Genomic DNA, 27104 nt, shown 5'->3' on the forward strand with positions numbered 1-27104 from the left:
TTCTTAGCCTTTGGGCACCCTGCAGTTATTCTAAAATTACAGCTTTGAGCTAAATTTACATTGATTTCATTCAAAACAATCTTTACCACATGTACATTGTACAGTGTAATTTTTTTAAATATATAAATACCCAAATACATGTAACAGTTTATTGTAAGTGAATGAAAGCACTCTGGCACAAAGTAGACAGCATTTGTACACAGTCATGTTACTGCACTACAGCCTTGACACCATCCGTCTGACCCTGTGACATGATGATGTTGAGGACCCCGCACTTCGCACTGTTGAGTCTGCAACTGCACCAATAAAGCACCATGTACATCTGTATGTCGAAGACAGGGAGATGACTGTAAGTGAATGAAAGCATCCTGGCACAAAGTAGACAGAATTTGCACACAGTCATGTTACTGTACTACAGCCTTGACACCATCCGTCTGACCCTGTGATATGATGATGTTGAGGACACTGCACTTCGCACTGTTGAGTCTACTACTGCACCAATAAAGCACTGTGTACATCTGTATGTCGAAGACGGGGAGATTACTGTAAGTGAATGAAAGCACTCTGGCGCAAAGTAGACAGCATTTGTACACAGTCATGTTACTGTACTACAGCCTTGACACCATCCGTCTGACCCTGTGATATGATAATGTTGAGGACACTGCACTACACACTGTTGAGTCTGCAACTGCACCAATAAAGCACCATGTACATCTGTATGTCGAAGACAGGGAGATTACTGTAAGTGAATAAAAGCATTCTGGCGCAAAGTAGACAGCATTTGCACACAGTCACATTACTGTACCACAGCCTTGACACCATCCGTCTGACCCTGTGATATGATGATGTTGAGGACACTGCACTTCGCACTGTTGAGTCTTCAACTGCACCAATAAAGCACCATGTACATCTGTATGTCGAAGACAGGGAGATTACTGTAAGTGAATGAAAGCATTCTGGCGCAAAGTAGACAGCATTTGCACACAGTCATGTTACTGCACTACAGCCTTGACACCATCCGTCTGACCCTGTGATATGCTAGTGTTGAGGACCCCGCACTTCGCACTGTTGAGTCTGCAACTGCACTGATCAAGCACTGTGTACATCTGTATGTCGAAGACAGGGAGATTACTGTTAGTGAATGAAAGCACTCTGGCGCAAAGTAGACAGCATTTGCACACAGTCACATTACTGTACCACAGCCTTGACACCATCCATCTGACCCTGTGATATGATGATGTTGAGGACCCTGCACTACGCACTGTTGAGTCTACAACTGCACCAATAAAGCACCATGTACATCTGTGTGTCGAAGACAGGGAGATTACTGTAAGTGAATGAAAGCATTCTGGCACAAAGTAGACAGCATTTGTACACAGTCATGTTACTGCACTACAGCCTTGACACCATCCGTCTGACCCTGTGACATGATGATGTTGAGGACACTACTCTATGCACTGTTGAGTCTGCAACTGCACCTATCAAGCACCGTGTACATCTGTATGTTGAAGACGGGGAGATTGCTATTGTATTGTATCTTTTCTGAACACTCCTGCCTGGCAATTTCAGTTGCCCAAACAAAACACAACCTGTGGAATGCTTAGCTGGCTCATATGCTGCAGCAGGGAGTACTCAATGTCAACCTTGTCCAGTCACAGTCAGTTACTAAATAGTTACTGACCTTGCTATTATCGCAAAGATTGATGTAGAAGGTTAATTTTAAATTATAAATAATGTAAAATGTTGTTGTCCACATTTCAAAAATATTTTAATGTGCATTTTGAGCTAGATCATTTACTGTGGTTTACTTTTTGTAATGTTTGTACACATGGCGTTTTTGTTATTCATATTCATGGACGACTGCCATTGATTTATGGACAGCCCAACTAAAATCAAAACGTTTTACACACTATGACTTTTGTGGCGTTCAGTCTGCAAATGCACCACTAAACCACTGCAAGTCAAGAATCATGATCAGGTTCACCACTCATCAGCAACGGCGTCACGACAGCTGTCTGTAGTCTTGGTGTCAACATCATCATCTTCATCTTATCTTGGAAAGTGGAGCCTGCATCGTATTCAGTTTGAAGAGTCTGCCAAGAAAAAATGAGTCTGTTCATATAAAGACAATTTGGCACGTAATAACACAAGTTATTGAAGTGGAGAGCATTTGTTTTACTTATCGCTTCACTCACTCAGTTTGCTGTTAGATAACCAATGTACAGTTTTAGGAAATATTCATAGAGGGGTATTTTGGGGTTTTCGGTTTCTCGGTTTTGGCCATTTTTTAGATTTTCGCAACAAAAAAACGCGGTTTTTCGGTTTTGGTGTCTTCTTCGGTTTTCGGGTTTTCCTTCTATTAGCATATGGTTTTCGGTTTCCGGCAAAAATACTAACGGTTTCAGTTCGGATTTGGTGTTTGCTCTGGTTTCCGGTTTTTCCAATTTGGTTTACATGCAGTTTCTCTGAGATCATGCTGGTAGAAAGAAAACCTGCTTTTATGTTTAAAATGTAAGTTAGAGCAGTGTAATTTAGCATGTTAATGAACAAAAATGTCAAGACTCTTTAAAAAATTCCTTTCTTCTTTCTTTCAAAATCTCGAGGTACCAATTAAGGTTAAAGCTTCGGAATTTGGAATCTTATGTTCGGTTTTGATCGAAATTCACTTCAGTTTTTCGGTTTTGCATGATTTTTTGTGCGGTTTTTTCGGTTTCTTACAAGCCCCAATGCCCCCCTCTTCATACCATCCCAAGGAGATTCACTGAACAACTTGTTATCATGAAGTTAGAGCAAATCACAATTACTATAGTAAATGTTATGCGAGAATGAAGGCTTGCAACAGTTAAATATTATCATCTTGTACTCTTTTTGTTACATAGTTAGAAGAAATCAGTCAATTTTATAAAGTCATATGATAACTCTTACTGTTGAAGCCTTGTGGTGCAAATAATTAAGTAAAATAAAGTGCATGACTGTGAACAGTATTTCACAAATGTTGGACTTCAGCTTTTGTATATGGTATTGATGTATTTAAAACAAAAATTTATTAATCTTCAGAGTAGCAGGGGTAGGCACAAGCATCATGCGATCTGTGCGCAAACATTCCAACTTGTAATTTTTGATTGTACATTATCATACCTTGACCAATCTTGTATTGTGTTTACTCTGAACATTCCTGCCTGGAATTTGCAGTTGTCCAAATAAAACACAACCTGTGGAATGCTTAGCTGGCTCGTATGCTGCAGCAGGGAGCATTGAATGTCAGATTTGTCCAAAAGGAGCTTTGTGCCCAACAAGAGGACTTCCAACATTCCAACTTTGTACTAATGGAACGTATTCAGACGTGGAAGGCCTGAGTGATTGTAAACTCTGTGATCCAGGATTCCAATGTCCAAGCGTTGGAATGGAAGCACCAGAAGAATGCCCTAATGGAACATATAGCAACACCAGTGGTTCTCGATATTGTACTTTGTGCCCAGAAGGTCAAAGGTGAGGTTATAACCTGGATATCCAGTGGATATCAGGTCATTTTGTTCAGACAGAGACACAGACAAGCGACTGATATCTCCTGGTTATCCAACAGTCCATCCATATTGTGCTTCATTCATTCATACATATTGGCTGGTTGTTACACATACAGGCTGCAGATATCACTTGCTTATCCAACAGTCCATTGATATCATGTTTCATTCGCTCATACATATTGGCTGGTTGTTACACAGACGGGCTGCAGGTATCACCTGGTTATCCAACGTCCATCCATATCGAACTGTATTTCATTCATTCATTCGTATTGGCTGGTTGTTACACAGACAGACTTCTGATATCATCTGATTATTCAACAGTCCATCCATATCGTGTTTCATTCATTCATACGTATTGGCTGGTTGTTACACAGACAGGCTGCAGATATCACCTGATTATCCCACGGTCCATCCATATCATTTATCAACCATTCAATACATACATATTGGTTTGTTACACAGACAGGCTGCAGATGTCATCTGGTTATCCAAACGTTCATCCATATCATGTTGTATTTATTCATACGTATTAGTGGGTTGTTACACAGACAGCCTGCATTCATCATCTGATTATCCAATTGTTGATCCATAATTATGGTGTTTCCTTCTTTTTGTACATATGGTCCATACATATCGTGCTTCATTCATTCATACGCATTGGCTTGTTACACAGACAGGCTGCAGATGTCATCAGGTTTATATCCAATGGTTCATCAATATCGTGTTTCATTTTTTCATACTTGTACATATTGTCTGGTTGTTACACAGACAGGCTGCAGATATCACTTGGTTATCCAATCGTTGATCCCTAATTATTGTGTTACCTTTTTTTATATATTGGCATGTTGTTACAATTCTTGTATTGTGTTTTTTTCTGAACATTCCTGCCTGGCATTTGCAGTTGTCCAAATAAAACACAACCTGTGGAATGCTTAGCTGGCTCGTATGCTGCAGCAGGGAGTATTGAATGTCAGCCATGTCCAAAAGGAGCTTTGTGCCCAACCAGAGGACTTTCAACATACCAACTTTGTGCTAATGGAACGTATTCAGACGTGGAAGGCCTGAGTAATTGTAAACTCTGTGATTCAGGCTTCAAGTGTCCAAGTGTTGGAATGGAAGCACCAGAAGAATGTCCTAATGGAACATATAGCAACACAAATGGTTCTCGGTTTTGTATTTTGTGTCCAGAAGGTCACAGGTGATTATCCAACAGTCCATCCATATCATGTATCATCCATCCATACGTATTGGCTCGTTACACAGACAGGCTGCAGATATTGTGTTTCATTCATTCATACGTATTGGCTGGTTGTTACACAGACAGACTACTGATATCACCTGCTTATCCAACAGTCCATTCATATCATGTTTCATTCATTCATACATATTGGCTGGTTATTACACAGACAGACTACTGATATCACCTGGTTATCCAATGGTCCATCCATATCGTGTTTCATTCACTCATACATATTGGCTTGTTGTTACCCAGAGAGGCTGCATATATCCACCGGTCCATCCATGTCATGTTTCATTCCTTCATACGTATTGGCTGATTATTACACAGACTGATATCTCCTGGTTATCCAACAGTTTATCCATATCGTGTTTCTTTCATCCATACGTATTGGCTGATTATTACACAGACAAGCTGAAGATATTACCTGGTTATCCAATAGTTCATCCATATTGTGTTTCATTCATTCATACGTATTGGCTGGTTGTTACACAGACAGACTACTGATATCTCCTTGTTATCCAACAGTCCATCCATATTGTGTTTCATTCATTCATACGTATTGGCTGGTTGTTACACAGACAGACTACTGATATCTCCTGGTTATCCAACAGTCCATCCATATTGTGTTTCATTCATTCATACGTATTGGCTGGTTGTTACACAGACAGACTACTGATATCTCCTGGCTATCCAACAGTCCATCCATATTGTGTTTCATTCATTCATACGTATTGGCTGGTTGTTACACAGACAGACTACTGATATCTCCTGGTTATCCAACAGTTCATCCATATTGTGTTTCATTCATTCATACGTATTGGCTGGTTGTTACATTGATAGGCTGCAGATATCATCTGCTTATCCAACAGTCCATCCATATCGTGTTTCATTCATTCATACGTATTGGCTGGTTGTTACATTGATAGGCTGCAGATATCATCTGCTTATCCAACAGTCCATCCTTATTGTGTTTCATTCATTCATACGTATTGGCTGGTTGTTACACAGACAGACTACTGATATCTCCTGGTTATCCAACAGTCCATCCATATTGTGTTTCATTCATTCATACGTATTGGCTGGTTGTTACACAGACAGACTACTGATATCTCCTGGCTATCCAACAGTCCATCCATATTGTGTTTCATTCATTCATACGTATTGGCTGGTTGTTACACAGACAGACTACTGATATCTCCTGGTTATCTAACAGTCCATCCATATTGTGTTTCATTCATTCATACGTATTGGCTGGTTGTTACATTGATAGGCTGCAGATATCATCTGCTTATCCAACAGTCCATCCATATTGTGTTTCATTCATTCATACGTATTGGCTGGTTGTTACACAGACAGACTACTGATATCTCCTGGTTATCCAACAGTCCATACATATCGTGTTTCATTCATTCATACGTATTGGCTGGTTGTTACATTGATAGGCTGCAGATATCATCTGCTTATCCAACAGTCCATCCTTATTGTGTTTCATTCATTCATACGTATTGGCTGGTTGTTACACAGACAGACTACTGATATCTCCTTGTTATCCAACAGTCCATCCATATTGTGTTTCATTCATTCATACGTATTGGCTGGTTGTTACACAGACAGACTACTGATATCTCCTGGTTATCCAACAGTCCATCCATATTGTGTTTCATTCATTCATACGTATTGGCTGGTTGTTACACAGACAGACTACTGATATCTCCTGGCTATCCAACAGTCCATCCATATTGTGTTTCATTCATTCATACGTATTGGCTGGTTGTTACACAGACAGACTACTGATATCTCCTGGTTATCCAACAGTCCATCCATATTGTGTTTCATTCATTCATACGTATTGGCTGGTTGTTACATTGATAGGCTGCAGATATCATCTGCTTATCCAACAGTCCATCCATATTGTGTTTCATTCATTCATACGTATTGGCTGGTTGTTACACAGACAGACTACTGATATCTCCTGGTTATCCAACAGTCCATACATATCGAGTTTCATTCATTCATACGTATTGGCTGGTTGTTACACAGACAGACTACTGATATCTCCTGGTTATCCAACAGTCCATCCATATTGTGTTTCATTCATTCATACGTATTGGCTGGTTGTTACACAGACAGACTACTGATATCTCCTGGCTATCCAACAGTCCATCCATATTGTGTTTCATTCATTCATACGTATTGGCTGGTTGTTACACAGACAGACTACTGATATCTCCTGGTTATCTAACAGTCCATCCATATTGTGTTTCATTCATTCATACGTATTGGCTGGTTGTTACATTGATAGGCTGCAGATATCATCTGCTTATCCAACAGTCCATCCATATTGTGTTTCATTCATTCATACGTATTGGCTGGTTGTTACACAGACAGACTACTGATATCTCCTGGTTATCCAACAGTCCATACATATCGTGTTTCATTCATTCATACGTATTGGCTGGATAACACCTGGTTGTCCAACAGTTCATCAGTATCATGTTTCATTCATACATGTACGTATTGGCTGGTTGTTACACATACAAGCTGAAGATATCTGATCCAACAGTCCATCCACATCATGTTTCATTCATTCATACTTTTGCGTTTTTGTTTATCCAACAGTCCATCCACATCATGTTTCATTCATTCATACTTATTGGCCAGTTGTTATACAGACAGGCTGCAGATATCATCTGCTTATCCAACAGTCCATACATATCGTGTTTCATTCATTCATACGTATTGGCTGGATAACACCTGGTTGTCCAACAGTTCATCAGTATCATGTTTCATTCATACATGTACGTATTGGCTGGTTGTTACACATACAAGCTGAAGATATCTGATTATCCAACAGTCCATCCACATCATGTTTCATTCATTCATACTTATTGGCCAGTTGTTATACAGACAGGCTGCAGATATCATCTGATTAACCTAACATTCATCCAAGTGTTTTTCATGCATATCACACAACAGTACTTTTGCACTGTTTTGCTCACTTCTGCTATTACCGGTAACAAATCACCTGATTTACAGTTTCCTTGGAAATTTCATTTGTTTGACTGAAATGTAGATGCATCTTGTATTATAAAAAAGAGAATAAAATACAACTATATTTCTATTAGACAGCAGATTGAACATCAATACAACAATATCTAAATTTCTTAATTGTTTTCAAATTTTTCTAGCATTGATAGTAGCATTTACAAATTGTGTGATGTTATCTAATAAGAAATTAGCTGTAACATGGACGGTAAAAACTGATTATCTTGTCAAGTCTTGCAGATGGCAGTGTGGGTAACAATAAATCTATCATTTCCATGCAAGGTTCCTTTATCTTGCATGGCAACATGCCATAGAAACTCATTTAATGTGATTCCCATCATGTCCTCTCTAGGTGTACTGTAAAGAGTGAGGCTCCAGTGCCATGTGGCAGAGGATTTTATTCCTCTGAAGGAAGCATGTCCTGTGATGACTGCCCTGTAGGGTATTACTGTCCACTACTCATCACTGCTAGTCCACAGCCTTGTCCTTCTGGGTTTTATGCAAATGAAACACAATCTGTTAGTTGTATTGAATGCGATAGAGGTAAGGTGTTGGTCTCACCCTTGGTTGTCAGTTGACTTTTTCTTACACTGTCTTTAAAGGATCCTAGTCAGCCTCCGCCATTTTCTCTGCCATCTAAATTTAAACATTTTGCATGTTTGAAAGAATTCCTTGTCCATCCTTGTGTGTTTGCTTTACTGAGGTCTTAAACTGCCACAAATGCTTTTTAAAATTATCGATTATTTGACTAGTTATTTTATCATTCTTTGTTTGGAGTGAAATTTATCAGTGGAACTTAAAGGATACTAGTCTGCCACTTTCGATGCCATCGCAATTACAAAAACTGTATGGCAAAGCAAAATCATATCACACTCTTAGCAGTCTCACAGTGATCTGTTTCCTTTAGGCACCCTCCACAAAAAATATAATACCAACATTCTCGTGTGTAAACAAAAATAAAAGCGTGGCTGATCAGGGTCCTTAAAGATATGTCATAACATTTTTGGCAGTTGTCTAATAATTGCCAGCAAAGGGCTTTTTTGTAAACATGACGCTAAAAATTAAGGTAATTTAGGATGCTGTTACTAACTTAGGGACCATGTTATGAAATCAACATTGCTTTCCATCATTTGTTGGCAGCAAAAGCAGCTGTAATGCTTTACTTTGCAGGGATTTCCAACGTTTCATTATATGTGGTATCAAGACGTTTCATTTTTAGTATTTAAGTTGGAAATCAACTCTGTCTGTGAGCTGAAATGCCAGATCTCTAGGCATGGTTTTGTTTTAGTTTTTTATTAAATGTTTTGTTACATGATAACAGGACACAGGTGTCCAGATCCCACACAACCTCCAGATGAATGCCCCGCGGGTTATTTCAGTTCAGTGAAGGGACAAACTGCCTGTACTCAGGTAAGTTATTTCTATAAATAGATAAGCATGCAGTTACATTTTATCGAGTTAATATAATTAAGAGTAGTGTTAAGTTGTAGCTTGGCTATTGCCTTCTTGTAAAATTGATCATCTCAGCCTTCATGACCCTTTCTTTTTTGGCCAACTGGTGTCTGAACCAGAGTTATTAATTGTGGTGATCATTGACACTTTTGTTTTTTAGTGTGCACCTGGATACTACTCTGAAACCACAGGGCGGTCATCCTGCCAGGCATGTCCTGCTGGAAGCCGGTGCCCTCTAAGAGACAGTGCACCTGCGCTGTGTGTCTTTGGTCAGGTAAAATCATAACATTTAACTTTCACATTAACAAGTCATCCATTGACATGTTGTGGTGGTCATCATGGTTATCATTAGCTCCTTGCCAATTTTCATTACCATTGTGTCACTGTGGTTTTCATAACTCATTAGTTGTTATTGTTGTAATCCTCTTTGTCATTATCGCACCATCTTGTCATAATTGTCATCATCATCATGATATTCATCCTAATCTTCATTGTCATCATCATTATTGTCGTTATCACCATCATCAGTAGTAGTAGCAGCTGCAGCAGCAGCAGCAGCAGCAGTAGTAGCAGATCATCCTAATCACTACAATGCAATAATACAATACAATACAATTTTATTGTCCATACGTGGGACGAGGTCTCCCTCAATGTCCGAGCCAGAGGCTCATGTATAAAACGTAGGACTAAAATTAAAATACACTTAAGTATATGCTATTAAAAATATAAAAAATTTATCCCACCCATTAAAAATAGAATGAAAAACAAGAACAAAACTAATACCACCCCGCTCTCCTTACCCCATACTGTACCATCAACATATGGTCATTTGGGAACACTTGACTAAACTTTCTCTAAAAAGATTGACTGTTCTTGTTACAGTTTTCACCAGAGGCTTCAACAGAGTGTTTTTCATGTCCAGCTGGAAAGATCTGTTCTGATCCTGCACTTCCACCTGTGACATGTGCTGTGAGTATATTTAACATTGTTTTAAAGCCTATAAAACTTTTTAGATTAAATTTTTCCTCAGAGTCATTGTTTTCCCAGCTGAGTTTTAACTAACAGGGTTAAGTGACTGACTTTTTTGTGACCAATGATCAGCTGTTTTGGTTTTGTTTTGTTGTAAATAGATTAGTGTTTTATGGGGAGCTCATGTGCTTTATATAATGTACTGAAGTAATCCCTTTGTCTGGTTCTTAATGTTGATTGTAAAAACATATCTTTTTAAATTAGCTTTTTTTAACTTTTAGATCTAGTCAACAATGTGTATAGAGTTAGTATATTTTAATATTTTTATGTTTTAATATTGTAATGTATATAGTTAGTATATTTTAATATTTTTAAGTTTTAATATTGTAATGCGCTTTTGCTCATTTATATGTTAAAAGCGCAATATAAATTAATAAATTATTATTATTATTATTAAATGGCATTTGTTTCCTCAGGTTGGAACATACAGCAATGGCTCTCAATGTATTCCATGCGACCTTGGTCACTACTGTCCTTCTCCTGCAAATGCGCCTCAGCCCTGCCCTGATGGATCTTATTCCAATGAAACTGGGGCAGTTACCTGCAAGGCCTGTGATGCAGGACATTCCTGTTTAAATCCATCCAGTACACCTGTTCCTTGTGCTGCAGGAGAATACAGTATATCAGGACAAACAAGATGTACTGTAAGTATACCAAACTGGTTTGTACCAGTATATCTGGTAAAACTTCGTAGAAGGGGAAACCTGCACATCATGCCTTTGTGTCTTGTAACTAGAGTATGACACAGCGATTCCTAATGTGAATTGAGTGTGTGCGACCAGGATTGTTCCCCAGGGTCTTTTTCTGGTAGTTTCCATAAAGCAGAAAGTTGACAGAAGGCAAACTGCTATCTTGTAAACATGGTAGCAAGAGACATGAGAAGTGTGCAAAGATAATCACCAATTTAGGCTGAAAGTACATCAAAGATGTAACAATTAAACTAATTTAACTACGTATGTCATGATTAGTTTTCTTTGTACAAGTTACAAAGTTTCTTTGTGAATTTACAAAAATCCACACAATAAACAGAACCATTTTTGATAATCTGAATCAAATGTCTGTTTCAGTCGGGACTCTGGTAAGTACCTGATGAAGTAATACCATTTAATTTGATTGAAATCACATTACGCATAATGCTTTCTGCCAACAGAAATGCCCAGATGGTAGATACAGCCTTGGTGGCGCATCAGCTTGTCAGGTCTGCCCTGCAGGGCGCTCGTGCATGAATGGTTCTGTACCGATATCACCAACAGAGTGTTCTCCAGGAGCATACAGTCCACCTGGAGTTGGCATTTGCCATGCATGTCCTTTGGGGACACATTCTAGTACGGGGGCATCATTTTGCTCACCTTGTCCAGCAGGGCACTCATGTGATGATCCTAGCCAGTCCCCACAACCATGTTCCTCTAGAGAATATTGGAATAATGGTGGAGAGGTATGATTATTAGCTTAATTATTACAGAAAGAAATTGAAGTCAACTCATTAGGTTAATGTCAAAACCTGATAACTGAAGAGTTTTTATTATACCCTCAAGAAAAGAAAGCAGAACCAAGAGAAATGGTATAAATTTCATGCAATACACATAAAATCAACCTTCAGAACCCAAAGTGTACTGGTTCCAGTCTACAGTTCTGTCACTAACAATTGGGGTTTCCCTGCATCAGGAGATACGTATCCATGTCTGCACATCTCTTCCCCCACCCCTGTAGAAAATACAACACCTTCTATCACAGGTTGTCATCAGCATTAAAGGAGTTGAGAGTGGTGTCCCAACAATTGTGCCACACCTTGCTAGCTGTTTGGCACCATGTAAACAGACATGCCATTTTTAATGTGCAAATGGAATACCCTATAGCCTTTATCATCCGTTTCTTTATTTAACAGATCCCACGATGTGCTCCCTGTCCTGCTGGCTACAGTTGTGCAAATGTCACCCAACCTCCTGTTCCTTGTTTAGCTGGGTATTTTTCACTTCAAGGAAATGCATCTTGTACAGAATGTGAAGCTGGACAAGCTTGTACTGATCCGGCTCAGGCACCAAAACACTGTGCTATTGGCACTTACAGTGAGAAGGTTTGTATGTTACATTCTATATATGGTGGCATACTCTAATCTAAAGATTCTGCCTTCTCGTCCCCATAGCCCTTTTGTTTCTCTTAGCCGGCTTTACACAAGAAAACAAAGGGCTCTGGGGACATAGGATTTTTGAATAAATTTGATTTTTTTTGACTGGCTGTTTGGAACAAAGAATTCCTAAACGGAAGTCGAAAACGTAACGACTCTGTTATACATTTTTTTAACGTCATGACTGCATACATAAAGACTGGAAGTCCTAGAATCTAGGACTGGAAATCCTGTGTCCCCAGAGCCCTTTGTTTTCTCGTGCCAAGGCCCAGCCGGCTAAGAAAGGGCTATGGGAATGAGAATGAGGATTCTGTTTAAACCACTCCAGCCAAAAGTGTGTTCCTAATTGCATTATATGTTCTGCAAACATTTGGCCACATTTCCCGCTCATTGATTGAACAAATGTTTGGAAAGCTGCAAAAGTTGAAAATTGGTATGCTTTTAAAGTTAAACTTGTGATAGTAAATAATGAGACAAATCTCCAACAGGGTGCAACATCTTGCAAAGATTGTCCTGCTGGCTACAGCTGCCCATCTCCTAGCTCCGTCATTACACCTTGTGCTGCAGGGAGTGTCTCCTTAAGAGGACAAGCAAACTGCACAGTCTGTCCAATTGGATACATGTGCCCATCACCCAAGCAAAGGGCTATACGCTGTTCACTTGGCAGCACGACATTTGGTGAGACAGGGAAAGAGAATTGTACTTCATGTCCTGCAGGCTTCAAGTGTCCCAATCCAGAGTAAGTGTTAGTTGTGATACTTGACGAACTTATTATTTCTGCTTAGGGAGTGAGAACTTTGTCAAGCAAACAGACAAGCGACTTATTTATAAATTTAATGATGTACAGCCACACTGTCAGAACTGATGTCCAATTCTTTTCTCAGGTCAAACCCAACAGCTTGTTCGAATGGAACTTATAGTGTTGGCAAATCAGTGCGATGCTTAGATTGTCCTGCTGGGCATAAGTGTCCAACCACTGATGTAAGTATTCATTAACTGAGGTCTCGGCATCTTGCAGTGATGAAACAACTAAATGCACCAACCAAGATATGTTATTTCCCCAAAGGTTTACCTTCCACTGATACTATATATATTAAGTATAATGAAAACAAGCAGCTATTCATGAGCTGTACATTATTCAATAGCATACTGATGTTCCCTTTAATACTTTATTTAATGTGAGGCAAAAAAAGGTGCTCAGTGTTCCATGCTTTCCACAGAAATACCCAGACCCATGTAACCCGGGTCAATACAGTGTTGCTCTCAGCCAGATCTGTATTGACTGTCCAGCAGGCATGGAGTGCCCATCAACTGCACTGGCACCCACAAGGCAGTGCCAGCCAGGTACCTTCACAACTTCTTTGTCATTTATTGCTTAAAATAAGAAAGCCTTTTTCAACACTTATGGCTTTTATAGTGGGTGGGGACAAGGGGGTCTGAGGCTTCCACCTCCATACCTTTTACTCCCACTTCTCCCACCTATAATTACTCATGCTTTCTGTCCCTTTTCTTAGTGGTTCCCTCCTCTTTGTCCCGTATCTATTGCAAAATATAATAAAATGTTGCAAAATTTTACTTGTTTTCTCCAGGTTCTTGCACCCGTAGAAATCCCGCTTCCTGTCCTCTCTTCTTCCACCTCTTGCACATTTTCTCCTGGTCTCCTGCCCCACTGTACTGGTGCTGCTTCTATCTAGTTTCTGTGACATGCAGCAACTTTAAATATTTGTACTATCCCTGGGAGAGATGCTCATCCATAACAGTGGGTAGATATCTTAGCTAAAATATTAGAATGTGTTTTTATCTTTCTCTTTAGGAACATATTCTGATGGCAATGACCAGTCTTGTACCGTCTGTCCAGAAGGAAAGTACTGTCCATCCACTAATGCCACGACAGAATTAGACTGTGAAGATGGAACTTATTCGTGGGGCGCCCAGGAGCGGTGTACTCCATGCCCAAGTGGATGGATGTGTCCATTCAAGGATGGAATTGACAATGTCAAATGCTTGCCTGTATGTGTGTCATTTTTTGTAATATTCAGGAAATGAAGGGAACAAAAAGTAGAGTAGATGTGTCTTGTAAAGCATCCCATGGATTACTCAGATCTGTAAGGGCTGGTTCCCACTAACGATGTAATCAGAAGCAGAGTTGGAGTTGGAACCGTAAGGGGCCTTACGTTCTAGTGGAAATTAAAGTTGCAATCGCAATCGGAAGCACAAGGGAATCAGAAAGTTTCCTGTTTCTTCTGATTCTGATTCTGCTTCCATTGCTAGATTTACACTACTTTGTAAGGTTCTTAAGCTTCCGATTCAGCTTACGTCACTAGTGGGAACCAGATCTGTCCTATCCTTGTTGACATTTGTCTCATTTTCTGTTTTTCTCTCTCTTTAGGGCACCTATTCAGTTGGAAGACAGATAGCCTGTACCCCTTGTCCAGCAGGCCATGCTTGTCCATACACAAACACTAATCAAACTGTGACTTGTCTACCAGGAACATACTCAGTTGGATCACAAACAGTATGTCATCACCTTACTACCCATGCAAACTATCGCAAAGTGACAATGGCTGTTTTAATACTAGAGACATATTACCCGTCTGGAAGAGCTACTTTTCAAAATGCATCTTTAGAGACGAATAACAAAAGGTTGCTAATTCAAGACGGGTTATCCGTCTTGTGCCCGTCGTTATACTAGAGATACCTTACCAGAGGAACAACAATCTGTTTGCTTAAGCTCGTCCAGACGTAACACGTCTCTAGTATAAAAACCACCAATGTTTAAAAACATTTGTGTTGTCTTAAGAACCAAAAACGATCACTTGATGTGTCACCTTAGCTCCTTGTAGGATCTTACAGTAGAATGGTATAAATTCAAAATGCATCTACTCTCAACGTTATTTTCTTAGAGTTACAGATTTACTGTAATTTTTATTACTTTGTAGTCCTGCACTTGGTGTCCACCAGGATATCATTGTCCTAGTACATCATCTAGTCAAGAAATTGAATGTCCAGATGGAACATACAGCAAAGGAGGACAGCAGAACTGTACTGATTGCCCAGCAGGATATGCATGTCCCTCCAAAACAGACGACTTCAAAGTACAATGCTCAGCCGGTTACTACACTCTTGGCCTTGCCCAGGTTTGTCTTGCTATTAGGTTGCTCTGAATCCTTCCGCCCCCCCCCCCCCCCCAAAAAAAAAAAAAAAAAAACATGAGATAGGACAGGGATAGCGCAGTGGTGAGGGCGCTCGCTTCCCACCAATGTGACTCTGGTTCGATTCCCGGACCCGGCGTCATATGTGGGTTGAGTTTGTTGTTGGTTCTCGTCCTTGCTCCGAGGGTTTTTCTCTGGGTTCTCTGGTTTTCCTCCCTCCACAAAAACCAACACTTCTAAATTCCAATTTGATCAGGAATCCGAGGGCCACAGGTTTGTCAGTCGAAAGACTGTTACATGCAACCCTCGTAAAACAAAGTTGATTTATTTATTTATTTTAAGTGTTTTCAGGTGTTAGCCTCAAATGTTACCAAGAGAAACCAGTATAAGAGAATGCTCAAAAAGAGCAGTCTAGCCCAATGGCCTTTAGTTAAGATGGAGAGATGTATGCCCCTGTTGAAGTTCAATTAAAAAGAGAATAATATGAACGCTGGATGATACATCACTATCTTGAAAACAAAGTTAAAGCAGAGTTATATTTATTACTTGCTTTATTTAAAATAAAAAAAATCTGGTTGCACCTTATAACACATGGTTAGGTGTCAAACTTAAAAGCGTTTTGGTGGATTAATTCTTTTTACCCCATATGGTCATTCTTTGATGTACCTGATGGGTAATTGATTTCTTAAAAAATGGTTTTGTTTAATAGTAAGCATTGTTTGCTTTATGTAAACTGCGTTATTCATAAGATTAAGTTGGAAATCGATTTGATGACCAATGTAATGAAATGCTATTTAACTAATTCGTGAGGTGTTGTTCATTTTATGTCTTTTGCAGCATATTTGGCATATTAAGAAATATTCTTTGCTAACCTATTTAAAAGTTAAAAAGCAATCAACTTAATGAATGAGATTCAAGTAAAACTAACGCTCTTTAAATATAACTTTATTTTTTGCTAGCAGGGAGGCAGGGGGATAAATGGTAGCTCATTTCCTCCTACCAAATCTGGCGTGAGTATAAACAGCAATAAAAGTAAATGTATGCAATTAAATTAAATAAACAAATGAGTAACAAACAATAAAACAACAATAAACAAGCTTTAAATATTATAACTAAGCATTGCTTTGGAGCTGTCTATAAACATTGAATTGCAATTTGAGTCAGACATGTCAGGTACATAATTTCAAAGTTCCCTTGAATAGAAAGTATACTTATTCTGATCTAGGACTCAGAAAGATCAGTTGTGTGGTCTTGAAAGACACACTACTGCAAATGCTTGTTATTAAAGCAAACAACAAAATCAAAGTTAATTTCAATAAGGGATTTAAAATACACACCATAGGATGTACAGTCAGACTGCATCTTGCTTTAGATTACCAGGCTAAACAGTGCAAACTTTGCACCAGTCAGTTCAAAGAGAAGGCTTATGCTGTAACTAAGTATTAAATACACTGAGCTTTTGTATTTGTATGTGATGTTTGAATTGTACTCTTGAAGATATTAGGTTTAAACCGTGATGACCTGTATCAGATAAATAGCTTGACAAAGCCCTTTAGTTTTTTAAAGGTTCTAAAATATGAAATATGAAGCATTAATCCAAAAACTATCATTTGTTTAAACAACACTGCCCTTCACTCATGCAATTGACAAGACTATAATATAAAAATAATTAGCAGCAGGTAAAGAAAATTGTTTCTTTCAATCTTCTAAATGGCTAAATTTCGATAACTGTTCCTAGTATACATTATTTTTAGCAAAAGATTTATCCAGAATAAAACTTTCTTAGGTCTTGATTTTGTTGCTTTTTTGGCAACTGATTTCTGACAGTTTTCACTTGTCTAAGTTGGTATAAGGGAAATGGGAGCTATTTGCCCATAATCAAACTGAGGTTGGATTGGGTCTTGACAAAGTGTGAGCCAGCAAATCGTGGGAGCCATTTTGGTTAGCCCTAATAACACATGCTTAATAGCACTCCGGTTAGCCTACAGTTAGTTCAGGTAGCTTGCAGTCAGCCTTTTATTGGGGTTTGGGATTTCCGGCTCGCATGGCTCACATGTCTCATGTTTACTGGCTCGCATGCTTATCATGCTTGTTGTCTTCTTAGGTTTGCACACCTTGTCCAGCTGGATCTTTCTGTCCAAATATTACAACCTCACCCATTGATTGCCCAGATGGGTCTTACAGCTTGGGTTATGCAACCAGTTGCATAGAATGCCCAGCCGGTCATTACTGTGAAATTAGCAGGAAAAACTCAGTTCCATTGCCGTGTGCCGCTGGTACTTACAGCAACAAATCAGCAATTGTCTGCACACCTTGCGATCCTGGCTATGCTTGTAAAGGATCAGATACATCTGCCCGCCCTCCATCTGGCTTATGCCCATTGGGTTATTACTGCCCTGATGGCTTGCGAGAGGTAGCTTGCCCAGCTGGTACATATGGTAACATCACTGGTGCTGCAAGTGAAGCCGAAGGATGTCCACCTTGCCCTCCAGGTTATTTCTGCCCCGCAGGGACCAGAGGCTATCCTGCCCACAGGTTTGTGTTATTGATGTATCAGTCAATTTCAAGCGAGACCATCCCCCCCTTGGAGGCCCTTAGCAGAATAATAATGATTATTGTAGTTGTAACATCAATTTTGTGTATGCAGGTTGAAATGCCCACCTGGTCATTGGTGTACTGAGGGCACAAGATCACAATTTGAGCATCCTTGTTTACTTGGCACATTCAACAAAGAGATTGGGCTTGAACGACAAGACCAGTGCCTTGACTGCTTACCTGGCTACTATTGTCCAGCTGGTGATGCATTTGGTGATAGGCTGTGTCCAGCTGGTCATTATTGTCCAGACAGAACAGGAGACCCTAATGCTCACCCCTGCTCACCTGGGACTTACACTGAAGAACAAGGAGCACAAGGTAGAAAATAATGCCTATAAGTATAAACTCAGCTGTGTTCTATTGGAAATCCATAAATCTGATTGGTTCTCAGATCGTTTTCTATTTAACAAATAGATTTCATTTTGCCGTGCGTCTGTTCAGTAATAGATCACAGATGACATCAAAATGTGGTATAAACAGAAAAATGGTCAATTGAAAGTCAATGAAAAAACTAACCTTTATTCCGATTTAGATTAGATCATAAGTAACAACCAATCACAATGCGCGTAGAATTCAGGTTATTATATAATCACTGATAGAGCATGATCATATGCATGCATGCATTGCTTTTTAAAAGGACAATTTTTTCTTAATTCTGTCTTTAAAGTACATAAAATTGTAGGTTTTGGACTGCAATCAGTTTAGAGTTTCTATAAACACAATTAGACAATTAGTCTCAGCTGCAGTTCGTCGACTATTCACTCATAGAAAACTCAGGCTTGTATTCTAATTGTTAAATGTGGTACATGTGTGTGGAGATTATATTCTTCTGTTGGTGATTTTTTTAATTGCTAAGCAGGCAGGTGATTTCTTAAAAGCAATAGACCTTACTTGTATTCTCAGTATTGGACTGGAACTAGCTTGCAATGGAGGCTGATTCGTTCCAGTCCAATACTGAGAATACGAATATGGTCTATTCCTGAGCTAGTGGATACTGTTTTCATGTACATGTACCAACAGATTCTTGGAATTGAAAGGTTAAGCAGTCGTTAAAGATGATTTTCAGTCCGTAATGCGCAGACTCGGGCTTTGTTTACGTTTTTGTTTTGAATTCGTTGCAACGTTACACTTCGGTGACAGCATACATGACGTTTTTTAGTCCGCCATTACTAAGTTCCGATGAGCTAAAACGTCGGTTTGAAATAGCGTCAAGGTTCTTCTACTCGTTATTATTTGTGAAGAAAAAGGTAAGTTTGTCGCGGAATTTTTAGTTTTGCTTGTAAACATTCCCTTCGTGTGGGCTCACATAAACATTGCAGGCGAGATTGCGCAGTACGGACTGGAATTCATCTTTAACTATAAAAGTAGCAAGACCCTTCAATCACTTTGACGTGTTTACTTGTTCACAGTTTACTTGTTGACGTGTTTACTTGTTTGACGTGTTTTCTTGTTCACAGTTTACTTGTTGACGTGTTTTCTTGTTCACAGTTTACTTGTTGACGTGTTTACTTGTTCACAGTTTACTTGTTTGACGTGTTTACTTGTTGACGTGTTTACTTGTTGACGTGTTTACTTGTTGACGTGTTTACTTGTTTGACGTGTTTACTTGTTGACGTGTTTACTTGTTTGAGGTGTTTACTTGTTTGACGTGTTTACTTGTTCACAGTTTACTTGTTGACGTGTTTACTTGTTCACAGTTTACTTGTTGACGTGTTTACTTGTTTGACGTGTTTACTTGTTGACGTGTTTACTTTTTGACGTGTTTACTTGTTTGACGTGTTTACTTGTTTGACGTGTTTACTTGTTCACAGTTTACTTGTTTGACGTGTTTACTTGTTTGACGTGTTTACTTGTTCACAGTTGTTGTTAACTTTTTCTTAATGTTTTAAGGTCAGCTGGACTGCAAGGATTGTCCTCCAGGCTACTACTGTCAAAGTGGTTCTAGGGAACCTGTGGCCTGCCCAAGGGGTACATTTAACTCACTATCTCGCAGGGGGTTATTATCAGAGTGCCGATCATGTATCTCAGGCATGGCCTGCCCTCAGCCTGGTCTGACGTGGCCACCAGTGAAGTGCGACGCAGGTTATTACTGTCCTGCTGGCTCATCGCTACCCAATGAGACCATTCACGCATGCCCGGCAGGGACATACACCGACTACCATAACTTGACTCATGCTAGGGAATGTACTGACTGTCCAGCAAGACAGTCATGTGAGGCAGGGACTGGAGGAATACAAAAGCCACCTCAGGAATGTTCAACAGGTAATTAAAATATGCTCACTGTTTTGGGTGAAGATTTTTTTGTAAACAGGAATATATTGTGTAGCCATATTACAGTGCTACACACCATTACGCTACCACTTGAAAAAGTTTTTGATTAATTTTTGACAACTTTAGCTAACTTTCTGATGACTTCTGTTTTATGCAAAGAGTGAGAAACACAGAGGTGACAAATGTGGAAGAGCTAACATGGAATTTGACATCTCTGCCGCTCACAGCTATCACAAAAGTGTCAGAAAGATGTCAAAAAGTTGTCAAAAAATAACAAAAAAAACTTGATGAAGTTTACAGCACTGTGAAACAAAATTTTGTTTGTAGATAATTGTTAAGATGCAAAATGGTCATGGTATGTTTTTATATTGTAGGACATTACTGCCCCAGGGGTACCATGAGTCCTACACAGTTCCCATGTGTAGAAGGAACGTGGACAAACCTCACCAACTTGATCTCACAGGAAGAGTGTTACATATGTCCAAAGGGTTATTTCTGTCTTCGAGGTGTTTCCAAGCCATCAGGGTTATGTTTTACCGGACACTACTGCCCACGAGGTATGTTCAATGCATCTGCCAATCTGCATATTAAAGCAGTTTGCAAATGGCTGCCATGAAACGAAATTAGCTTTCATAGAATCATGACAATGCAGATCAGCATCTCTACTATTAAATGAACTTGTAATTTTTAATTAAGGTCTTTTTTTCAATTAGTTTTAATGTCGTTTTAAATATTATCCTTACTGTAATGTAATAATGTAGTTTTTTATTCTTATAGGGCCTCTATTGATAGCAGTAATTTTGTAATTTATAATTACTGAAAGAGCAACCTTGTTTAAGTAAAAGGCACTCTTCTTCTTCTCTTCTACTATCTTAATAGCCCTAGGCGAGTTACTAATTATAAATGGCATTAGGTGTCTGTCTTTCAGACATGTCTGTGTTATAGAGGTGTCCGTTAGAGAGAGTTGACTGTATATAAAACACAAATCAAGCTCTGGATTTGTCAAATAACAACAAGTCTCAGACTCTCGAACATACTTGTTATGTTTTGAATTGTAAAACAAGCTCTTCATTAGGGGCAAGAAGTGGGGAGAAGTGGCTATTCTAGTATGGTAGTCTGATGACTTTAAGAAAAATTATGTGTGCACCATAATAATAATTTATAAAAAAAAAATTAAGTCAATCAGTATGCCTGTGTGGCAACTTTTTCCTTGTATATTTTTTAAGTTACTAGCTTGTCGTCTATTGAAACATATGAAAAGATGTCTATCTTTTGTTCTTATGATGTTTGTTTTGCTTGTGTCAAAGGTACCAAACGAGGCACTGAATTTCCTTGCCCTGCTGGGACATACAACAACCGAACAGGTCTGGAGCGAAAGGAAGACTGTGTCCCTTGTACAACTGGTCATTATTGTCCGCAGGGCACAACAAATCCAAGGGAATGCCCGCGAGGCACTTTTAATGATGTGCTATCAGCCAAGGTACACAACACAAATTCAACACACCCTGTTAACAAATGCTTACTTTATTGGCTTGCATTTGTTATTTTGGTCTCACAAACTAGTCGCAATCTTTTTTTCCTTTTTTAGTACGGATACTTAGTATTGGTTGCCTTTCTCCATGTACAAATGCGTTAAACCTGATAATGGCACAACATTGCAGCTGATAATGATAATTATAAATAACTGCTGGAGGGAAACGGCAAATTTATATTATAATTTTGAGAAGAGTCTTTTATAATCTGGTGCTTGTGAATATGTCAAGAAAAGAAATGCCATCAATAAGATGATATTGTCTATATGTGCCACCAATGTACCAGAAATAACATAAAGGTCCATGAGAAAAAAATTGCCGTTTTAAGCATAGGACAATTATAACATGTTGTTTGGATGTTTGTTTATTTTTATTTCTTTTTTTTTTTTCCTGCAGAATCTTGACGGCTGTAAACAGTGTGTTGCAGGATACTACTGCCCAAATTTGGCAAACTACGAACTTACTGCTTGTGAAGTGGCAAATTACTCGGTAATATCATTAGTCATCTGTATGAAAACTTCAGCTTAAAGGGACACTGTCACGGGGATTTTAATGCTTTTCCGTAAAAAAGTACTTAAATTGACAAATACGACTTCTGGTACATGAAATGCACCTAGTACATCAAGATGGAGATATAAAGTAAATTCTTGTTGAAGGAAGAATAGCCTCCCACGCTGTCGTTCTTAGGGGCATGGGGAGGAGTGAAACACGATCGCCCATAAGAACAACTGCGTGGGAGGCTAAAGGAAGAAGGGAGCCATAATCATTTTTAGTCGTTTTTCCAGTCCACAAGGACAAAACTTGAAAAAATCAGTCTGATTTTTTTCAAGTTGAGATCTAACGTTCCTGATGGCATCACAATAATATGACTTGTTTATCGCTTCAGTACACTTGCATGGTGATTTTTAACACCACTATTTAGAGTTTCTATATGTCTTTAGACTCTTGAGTTTTTAAAGTGAAACTGGTGACAGTGTCCCTTTAACCAACATCTTATTTGATTGACAAAATGCAGCTGGTTTTCGCACCGCATGTGGTTTCCTAACTTGCAACTTATCATTCAAAAAAAACTTGAAGAGAGAGAAAGGATTGATTTGATTACTCTTCACTTTCTTTCACAGGGTCCTGGTGCCTCTGTATGCACAACATGTGAGGCAGGCCATTACTGCGACAGTAGAACCACAAGCAAGGCAGAGATGATAGGCACCAAAATTTGTCCAGCTGGAACACACTGTCCTCCTGGCACTTTAGAAAAACCAGACTTTCATGAAAGTACTTATTCCTGTTGGAAAGGACATTACTGCCTCAGGGGTGATGAGGTACAGCTTATTGACTGTTGCATTTCTCTTACTAATCTTAATCAAACATCCAGGTTTATCACACAGTCTGAACAAAATAGGGAATCTTATGGTCAATTTCGTACACATAGATGTAGTAAAAATTTGGATAAAAAGATTCATCTAGAAAAGGTTTGCTTGTTGTCAAGCCCACAACTCATGGGAATTTAAAGGAAATTTACAATGGCATCTTCCACATAGTGGCTCTTCCGATCCCCTACTTCCAGATCGAATTGGAATTTAGTAGTGCTCGTTTTTGTGGAGGGAAAAAAAAAACAGAGAACCCGGAGAAAAACCCTTGGAGTAAGGATGAGAACCAACAACAAACTCAATCCACTTATGATGTCATGTCCTGGAATCAAACCCGGGTCACATTGGTGGGAGGAGCTCTCACCACTGTGCTCCTTGCTCCCCTAGCTGCGACTTCCCACCTAACTAGTAGTGTCCATAGCATAGGCATTAGGGTTATCCCTGCATCATGCATGGTATGCCCTCCAAACGACTGCCATATCTCTTTGTGGATGTTTTTTTGCTTGTTGAAAGCTTTTGCCTATTTTGGCCAATTGTTATTAATTCTGGTCAATTTTCTCTCCAACAGAATGCTTATCCCATCAAATGCCCTAATGGAACCTTTAACCCTCATGAAGGTCGGAAACATGTCAGTGAATGTGTTAAATGCACAGAAGGATACTATTGTGAGCCGGAAGGCTTGGAAAAAGAGGTGAATTACTTTGTTTGTTGTGATTGAAGATTTTCACTTCTTTCTAAGAACTGAAGGAGGACCTGTAGGTGACATCACGTACTTTAACAGACTATCAAATAGCCGTAAAGTGCATTACATATTTTAATGGTTTGTCTTAGTTCCATGTTAACTGGAAAAAAAAATGCAGCACATTTAATGTGTCAAGTTCAAGAGGACAGCAATACCGTTCTGGTTTATTTGATTAAAATTGTCAGCCATAATTTGCTTTGGTATATTGAATATAATGATCCAGCCTTTTAGGCATTACGAAACACCTCTAACATGGAGGCTGTCCCAGGGGTTTTCGGGAACAAGCGAACATAGCCATTAACGCTTTAGAAAACACAGGAACAAGAGCATTTTTTAGGGAACAGAGAACACCAAAATCGAAGGTATACTTTTAGGGAATACAAGGGAAATTCTGTTGGGAACAAGGGAAGATGCCCCCCCCCCCTCCCCCCTGGGAGGTCCTCAACATGATACCAGATTTTAACCAAAAGCAACACAGGTTAACTCACCATGAAAGTACCACAATAATTGCAACTGTGAACATGTCAAACCAAACACTGTATTTGGTACCAAAACATACATCTGTAGCCCCAAAGGGTATAAGGAGCAACCCTATAAAATAAGAATATGATAAAAGCTGAAATTGTCATTTATTGAAACTTAATTTTTTTTCCAGGCTGCTGTTTGTCCTCCTGGGTACTATTGTCCAGAGGGAACAGGGTACAGATTTTCTCATCCTTGTCCAGTGGGATTTTACAGAAAACTTTCTGCCGCAGTTTCTGTACAAGATTGCAGTGTTTGCTTCTCTGGTCACTACTGCGATGAATTAGGCCTGGCAAATCCTAAAATATGTCCAGGAGTAAGTCCAGAGTACTTGTATGAACTATTGCTACGTTTTGCATGACCTTGATTTGTACGCTGTAGCTATGCTGCCAACAATGTTTCCATTAAACATGACAAAAAACATGACAAACATGCTAAGCAAAAGTGTTGACATTATCTTGTCATTTTGTAATGGAAAAAAGGTGTCATTGGCACAGGAAGAAACTGTTGTAATTTTCTTCGTCACAGGTAATTTGTACCAACATTAACTTCAAGAATGAATGCTGTCATAGTTAACATTAACGATTTTGAGATTTTATCTTGCGTGCACTTCTAAATACCTGGCTATTTTACAGCATTCATTATAAAATGAGTAACTTGGGAAACGTTTATACACAGCAAAAAGTGTGCAAAATGAATTTGTTAGGTTTTTCAATTTCGAACTTTAGTACTTACCGGTAGTATGAAAGTATCGAAAATTACTTGTTATTTGTATGTGTGTAATAAGTAATGAGTAATTCCTTTTTCGCAATCCTAGGGCTTCTTTTGTCCCACTGGTACTACCATTCCTCAGCCATGCCCTTGTGGTTACTATGGTAACTCAACTGGAGTGAAGAGAAGTGAGGAGTGTGCACCATGCCCCGCGGGTCAGTACTGTGCTGGTTATGGTCTGAAAGAACCTACTGGACCCTGTGATGCTGGCTTTTACTGCAGTGGAAGAGCTTGCACTTCTGTAAGTATTAAGACCAGATAAGCCTGTTTTACATTCACTCATATCCTGGTATTCAAACAATAGCTTTAAACATGTGTGGCATTCAATAAAGAAAGAAAAAAAAAGCACAGAGTCCAGTTTATTTTGTATTTAAATATTGTAAACTCCCTGTCTCAAAGGCCTGATGGAGCAAAATCAATTTACCGTATAACTGACAGTTGTTTTTAATATTATTTATGTATCTCTCAGGCACCACCCGAAGGAAGCCCAACAGGAGGACTGTGTCCCAGAGGGGGTTATTGTCCACAGGGTGCAAAGACTCCTGAGCCCTGCCCTGTGGGGAAATACAGTGGAACCAAAGGGAACAAGGAACCGGATGACTGTGTCACATGTGACCCTGGGTATGACATTGAGCTAAAACAGTGAACTACTTAAGAATTATAGATACTACAATAAAATTAGATAGAGCTTTATAGACACCATTCATGCTAGAAAAGCATAAATGTGGCCCCAGAGGAAAGGTGATGTGTTACTGCCAACATGCTTGGCAGATTTCACTAACAGTTTTGCAGTATGCTCTTGTACACGATTCTCTGTTTTAAACTGGACATCATTTCTGATACTTTTATAACTCAATGTTGCTTCAGTGTTTTTCTTGTGTTGTTCGTTTTGTATCTTTTATGCAAACTATATGGTAAACATATATTTGATTAGGTATATAAAAAAATTTGCCCTGTTCACATGTTCAAGTAGTTTTATGTAGCACCCTTAGCATTACTTTGTGCATAATGCTGAAAAACCTCATGCTCTAGACCTGTTTACCGACACAGCAGCTGTATTGATTTCTATTGTTTTGAGGCAAATTAGCTTGGGCAGCCCAAGATAGCTCCTTGAAACAATAGAATTCAAGATGGCCACCGTAATAGTGAACTATTGCACCACTGCACTTATGTTTTTGGCATCGTTTTGTTGAATTTCTCAGTTATCAGCCAATCTAATAGACAACAACTGCATGTATAACTTTTAATGTATGGCTTACATGAGTTCTTTGACCAACCAAGTGCTGGCGAAAACATCATAGAGATGTAAAACAGTTTAGTTAAATGTTTGTACAACAGGTTCTCCAGAACAGCTGAACAATAAGTCATTTTTTATGATTACTTTCAAATTGAAGGAAACATCAAAATAATAGTTTAATAACATAGAAAAACAACAAAGGAGCACTAAATACGCGAAAAATAAACATGGATGGTTTCAACTGACGAACATTAAGACGGATTACGAACGACAAACTTTTAAGATGCGTATATAAGCTTACACACATTCTTGTTATTCAGCTACTACTGTGCCGGAGATACCAATCCTGAACCAACAGGTCCATGTTCACCGGGCCATTACTGCACTGGAGGGGCTTCTATACCAACCCAGCATGTCACGCCCAAAGGCCACTTCTCAAAGGAGGCTGATGTTTTTCCACGAAAGTGTCCAGTTGGAACTTATCAGGAGGTACTTAACAC

At 39.1% G+C, this 27104-nt stretch overlaps 1 protein-coding gene across 1 annotated transcript in view; it reads left to right on the top strand.

Annotated features, from left to right (window-relative positions):
* Positions 1–27104, top strand: part of LOC144662456 (uncharacterized) — an 87072-nt gene that overhangs the window by 14164 nt on the left and 45804 nt on the right. Inside the window, 27 exon segments of the mRNA XM_078523264.1 lie at positions 3193–3489; positions 4426–4722; positions 8162–8352; positions 9131–9219; positions 9422–9535; positions 10144–10230; positions 10707–10934; positions 11441–11725; positions 12176–12364; positions 12904–13154; positions 13300–13396; positions 13636–13759; positions 14229–14425; positions 14805–14930; positions 15355–15552; positions 17672–18102; positions 18215–18480; positions 20053–20424; positions 20808–20990; positions 21741–21913; positions 22362–22454; positions 23087–23284; positions 23901–24023; positions 24730–24912; positions 25414–25608; positions 25837–25988; positions 26925–27093. Of these exon segments, the coding sequence (XP_078379390.1) occupies positions 3193–3489; positions 4426–4722; positions 8162–8352; positions 9131–9219; positions 9422–9535; positions 10144–10230; positions 10707–10934; positions 11441–11725; positions 12176–12364; positions 12904–13154; positions 13300–13396; positions 13636–13759; positions 14229–14425; positions 14805–14930; positions 15355–15552; positions 17672–18102; positions 18215–18480; positions 20053–20424; positions 20808–20990; positions 21741–21913; positions 22362–22454; positions 23087–23284; positions 23901–24023; positions 24730–24912; positions 25414–25608; positions 25837–25988; positions 26925–27093 (5308 nt within the window).

Source organism: Oculina patagonica, chromosome 8 (assembly GCF_052425735.1).
Source record: "Oculina patagonica isolate OP01 chromosome 8, crgOcupat, whole genome shotgun sequence".
NCBI classification, from domain to species: domain Eukaryota; kingdom Metazoa; phylum Cnidaria; class Anthozoa; order Scleractinia; family Oculinidae; genus Oculina; species Oculina patagonica.